Below are 6,102 nucleotides of genomic sequence, written 5' to 3'. Positions count from 1 at the left end.
AGCTAAGGATTATGAAATTGAATCTATTAGGAATTATGAGACTTGGGTGTTAGCAAGTTTACCTCATAATATTAAACCTATAAGATGTAAATGGGTATTTACTAAGAAATTTAAACCTTATAGAAGTATTGGAAAATTAAGGCTAGATTAGTAGCCAATGGTTAGTCAAAGAGAAGGATTTGATTATTTTGAGACTTTTTCATCGGTAATAAGAATTATTTCTATTAGAGTTATATTTGTTACTGCTTCTATGTGTAATTTGGAAGTTGAATAAATAGATGTTAAAACAGTATTTTTAATGGTGAATAAATGACTTAGAAGATAACGTTTGTAAATTAAACATATCCCTTTACGGATTAAAGTAAGTACCTAGACAATGCTATAAGAAATTTAAACAAGAAATTAAGAAATTTGGTTTAAAAAGTAATAAAGTAGAGAGTTGTACTTTTATTAAAATAACCGGTACATATAAGATTATCATTACTCTTTATGTTAATCATTTACTTATTTTTGGTACTAAAGAATTTTGGACATGAAACTAAAGAATTTCTTATTTCAGATGAAAGATTTTTGTCAAGTAAATGTTATTTTGGACATGAAAGTGATTAAACAAAATAATGTTTATATTTTGACACAATCACATTATAATAAGAGAATATTAAGAAAATTTAAATTGTGATACAATTAGTAATAATAAACTAGAGCCTAATAAAGGTAAGACAATTAGACAAGAGTATGCAAAAATTATTGGTAGTTTGATGCATGTTATGAATTATAGTAGGATATCTTATGCTATTGGTAAGTTATGAAGATTTATTATTAATCCTAGTAATCAACATTGGATAGAACTTACTTAACTTATGAGATATCTCAAGCATAAAATGCATTAAAGTTTATATTATAGATGTAATAATTATGTTTTTGAAATGCTAATTAGGCTTTCGATAAGACTAGTTCTAAATCATTTAGTGATTTTATATTTACTTTGGGTGGAGATTTAATTACATGGTCTTCTAAGAAACAATCATGCATTGCTTTATCTTCTATGGAAGCTGAATATATTGCTATGTTACAAGATAGTGAAAATTAATTTGGTTGAGACGGTTTTTACGTGGTGTTCATTTTTATGAAATGTCTAACTCTTCAATTACTTTATACTGTGATAATCAAGCTGCAATATATGTTTTTAAAAATGAGAAATAATGCTTGTAAATCTACTCATTGAACCATTTAGTAGTGAGAGATTGAACAAAATTTGGAGAGTCATGGAACTATTATCGATTCAAGAATAGTATGATTAAAAACACACTCTTTAGAGTTCAAATGACTTAATTATTAACTATCAAAAGAAATATTAACGTGTAGGTGTACATATTAGTGGCAATGGCCACTATGAGTATCAGGTTACACCATTCAAACTCACCAATGCACCAACAACCTTCTAACGTGATACGATCTCCTTTTTTAGCCAAGGCTCGATCTATTCTGATTTTTAGATTTGGACAAGATCGGACACAAAATTTTAGAAATAGATCCTGAAAGATGCCGCCATCGAATTGATGTGAGCTTTTGATATGTTGTAGCCCTAGAAAAGATCTTTCCAACAAATCAAGTTCTAAGCGAATTGGATGTTGAGATCTCAAGATATCATCCAATTAGTGGACGAACATCGGGGAGTCTACCATAGGATCCGTTGATGGAGGCACGAAATCCTTGATGATGGTGGAAGGTGGTGGACCGGCGTTAATGGGGTGGCACCGGTGAATAAGTGGTGGTGGAAGGGTTATAGGTGACGAAAGGGTTAGGGCAAAGGGATGGATAGATTGGAAGAAGGGAGAGGAGTGGGCCGCCCCTAAGGGAGGCTAGAAGCGGCAACGTTGAGGAACGAGAGAATGGGAGAGAAGAAGACGAAGGAGACAAGAAAAAACTCAATTCATTCAATAATGATTTTATAGCTGCCATCTACACCTATAGAGGCTAACCAAACATTTCAAATATGGCAATTATTAACCCTAAAATAGTAGATTTTTGCCGCTCGTGTTCAAACATGCCCGATCGCGTTGGACTACATATTTTGCATTCTTTGTATTTGCGAACTTGATGTAGGCGTTCACAAGCGCATTCGAACGCACTCCATTTGTGTTCGAATGCACATTTCGTGTTCTATGCTTTTGTGAACCTAATGCAGGCGTTCACAAGCGCGTTCGAATGAGGATGGAGTGCATTCAAACACGACATACAAAAAACTTATTTTTCTATGAAATAAATACTAAAGCAAGAATAAAAGACACCCCTAAAGTATATCCATGCTCAAGACATCATCAATGAAGACTGAATTGTATCAATCCACCACGTTTCCATACACCTTGTCCTCAAGGTGACTCGAGTCAAACTTGCTGTGTTCAGTGGGTCATCCTCAGTCGAGCTTGGATACTTGTACTCCTACTAGCCTAAGGTGGTATTCGGGTCTGTCTACATTGAGTCCACTTGGTCTCGGGTGGTCGAACCAATTAACTTAATGTTAGTTCAGCTATAGAAATCTGGTGCATCCGATTAGGATCCAAGTCAAATGTGTCCTGGTATAAGCAAACTCCACTTAAGTCAAGTAGAGGGTTTATGATCATATCTCTTATTTGACTTAATTGAGTCCTCAAGTCCAGAGATGACTCACACTTGACTTGTCCCCTTTGGCTCTTAGGTCCAACCCAGCTCATGTCTAGCAATTCAACCTGGTCAAGCCCAACCTTGTAGTCATCTTGAAATTCTAACAACTTAGGTTTTTTAAAATTTGAAATCCCTAATATTTCTCCCATAATTCCATCTCCATCAACCATTGCCATAGGAGTTGCCTTGGCACGTGGTAGCCATGGCTGAGCAATGACCACCTCCGGTAATTGCTTTGGCAGGGTTCCTAGCGGTGTGGTGGCGGTCGACGGTGATGGAAGGCCGAAGTTGGCCCAAAAAGATAAAATCTTCAGGTCCTTTTTCTCTGTCCTATTGGAGCCATGGCAAGGAGCCTTCAGCCATCTAGAATAAGAAAATAGCTGCCAGTGAGGCCCCTCTTGGGGTGGCGGCAGTTGACTACTATGGAAAGCTGACGTTGACGAAAACAAAATCTTCATCTCCTTCTTCTTCATTTAGTCGCAGCCATGGTAGGAAGCTTTCGACCGTTTGGGTGAGAAAAGCAGCAACCCATGAGGTCTTTATAGGGCTGTCAACGGCCGGTGCTGTTGTGGGTGGAAGATTGCGGCCTTCTCCTTCAAATTGTAGCTCGGTAAGGAGCTGCAATGTCTTCGCCGATGACGACGCTGACGCGGTCGACTGTCGATTGACCGAGGAGAATGGTGAAAGGTCGCTGGAGGCCATACGCGATTTCTTCCTGGTTGCCGACTCACCGTGGTTGCAAAGGGAGGTGGCATAAGGCAGCCCAAGTGTCGAAACTCGCGGTTCCGGATCATCTCCCTTACCACTGATGAGGATTCTAGATGAGGGATATCCAGCGGCCATGTGTGGTCTTCCTCCACTCAACAGTGGTTCGCACGGTTGTCGACTCGTCGAAGAACTCCATTCTAACGTCAAAAGAACCTTTTGAATTGTTGAGCTCACTGGAGGAAACTACTGCTTTGAAGCTGGACTCTTCGTCGTTTCTGCAGGGATTGGGAAGGGTGCGACCAGCCTTTCATGGTTTGTCGGCGAGGTCTCCAGTGCATAGGAAGATGTGGAGGATCCGAGTGCTGCTGTGATGGTTGAGGATCCCATTGTAGCCAGTGGCGATTTGTTGCGGTAGACCATGGGTCGGGGTGTAGAAGCTCAATTTTGCTGGATAGCCGAACTCTCCCCTATTTTGTGGGGGAACGGGGAGGCTGTGGAGGATGTTGGGTATGCTGCGGAGGGCTCTCGATGTTGCCTTGCAATTGCCATGCTTGTTGAAGAAGGTTTCGGCCACGCCCGTATTTCTTGCATCATCTCCATCATCATCTAGTTGTGGATGGCCATTTGTTCGAAAAGAGACCCAAACATGGCTTGAACGCTAGGCTCTTCCATATTCAGATTTGGTCGGGCGGTTATGCGAGTGAAAGTCCCCGCAACCATCTCCCTCGCCTCTATTGGGGAGATCTCTTCCTCCTCATTTTGTCATGCAGCCATAGCTCTGGTAGTTGTCATTGGAAGCATGTGTCCGAGAAATGGCGACTCTAATACCAGCTTGATACGATCTCCCCTTTTGGCCAAGGCTTGATCTATTTCGATTGTCAAATTTGGATAGGATCTAACATAGAAATTTGGAAATAGATCCCAAAAGATGCCACCGTCGGATCGATATGAGATTATGATATTATAGCCCCAGAAAAGAGCTTTCCAACAAATTAAGTTTCAAGTGAATCAGATGTTGGGATCTCGAGATATCATCCGATTAGTGGACAAATGTCGGAGAGTCTGCCTTAGGATCCATGGATGGAGGCACGAAATCCTTAGTGATGGTGGAGGTTGGTGGACCAGTGTTAATGGGGTGGCACTAATGAATAAGTGGTAGTGGAATGGTTATCGGTGATGAAAGGGTTAGGGCAAAGTAATGGATAGTTTGGAAGAAGGGGGAGGAGTGGGCTAGAAGCGAAAGAGACAAGGTAAAACTTAATTCATTCAATAATGATTCCATGGTTGCCATCTACATCTTTAGAGGCTAATTAAACAATTCAAAAATGGCAATTATTAACCCTAAAACAGTAGATTTTTGCAAATCGCATTCAAACGCATTCTATCCGTGTTTGAAAGCAACATACAAAAAACTTATTTTTTTATAAAATAAACACTAAAACAAGAATAAAAGATACCCCTAAAGTATATCCATGCTCGAGACGTCATCGATGAAGTCCGAATCGTATCAATAGGACTCATGAATGACATCTTCCGCCGTCTTCTCCATTAGTACATACTCATCTACTTTGACAACATCTTAGTGTATAGTCAGATGTGAGGCATACATCTACAATATGTCAAAGAAGTTCTAAAGATCTTTAAGATCTACCAGCTGAAAGTGAGATGAATAAGTGCCTTTGAAGAGAGCCAAAGGTTCAGTATTTGTGGCACATCATTTTAGCCTCTGGTGTAGAAGTTGACCCCTCAAAGATAAGGTGCACGATGGACCGGCCGCGATATACTACTCCACACGAGTTGAGAGGATTCTTGGGGCTAACGGGTTACTATCGATGCTTCACCGCCGACTATCGCAAGATAGTTTCTCCATTGACTGCCTTACTCAAGAAAGGAGGATTCCAATTGTCCAAAAAAACAATGGATGCATTTGAACCTTTGAAAGCTACCATGATCTCGGCGCTAACATTGGCTTTACTGGACTTTGGTAAGCCATTTATTGTAGAATGTGATGCCTTTGGTGCAGGGATTGGAGCCATTTTGATGCGAGATAGGAGGCCAGTGGCCTACCTCAACAAGGCATTATCAGAGTGGTGATAGCAACTCTCCATGTATGAGCACGAAATGATTGCTATTTTGCATGCACTCAGAAAATGGCGACCATATCTTATTGGGCGAAGATTCACTATTCGAACCGATCAGCAGAGTTTGCCTATCTTCTTGAAGCAATATGTATACACTTTGGCTTAGCAAAGTGAGTCACGAAGCTTTTAAGATAGGACTATTATCTGGTCTACAAAAGAGGGACCGAGAATTGAGCTCTCAACACTCTATTGTGCCCACCAAGCTCAAATGAGCCAATTTCAATTTCAAACTGCCTAGGTCTTCAAATTCTAATTGAAGGTGAAAAATCCCTAGACACACGTATGTATCTAAACACTAGGCAATGATCACGCTCGTTCGCTTAAGTAAAAATTGGAAGAAATATTAAAAATGAAAGCAGAGATGAACACCAAGATTTTAACGTGGAAAAACCCAAACGGGAAAAAACCACGGATCCAAACTAGGATCAAAACCAATCACTAGAATAGTAGTATTTACAAGACTAACTCACAAAACAACCCGTCGATCCAAACGACTTTGTTCCTCTCAGTCTTGATCGCTAGAACCCAGGATTCACTGCTTCTTGTGATTGAAGTCCAATCTCAATAGCCCTCGAGATTGATCTTTCGT

At 40.1% G+C, this 6,102-nt stretch overlaps 1 protein-coding gene across 1 annotated transcript; it reads left to right on the top strand.

The window, feature by feature from the left end:
• The first annotated feature begins 5,136 nt into the window (after nt 1-5,136).
• On the top strand, nt 5,137-5,466 carry LOC140793744 (uncharacterized mitochondrial protein AtMg00860-like). Its single transcript, XM_073145422.1, has one exon. It carries the CDS (start codon nt 5,137-5,139, stop codon nt 5,464-5,466), a length of 330 nt encoding a protein of 109 aa, XP_073001523.1.
• Nucleotides 5,467-6,102: the final 636 nt, after the last annotated feature.

Source organism: Typha latifolia, chromosome 8, assembly GCF_019914945.1.
Source record: "Typha latifolia isolate L0001 chromosome 8, TyphaL0001v2, whole genome shotgun sequence".
In the NCBI taxonomy this organism is placed as follows: domain Eukaryota; kingdom Viridiplantae; phylum Streptophyta; class Magnoliopsida; order Poales; family Typhaceae; genus Typha; species Typha latifolia.
This window is presented reverse-complemented; position numbering and strand designations above follow the sequence as displayed.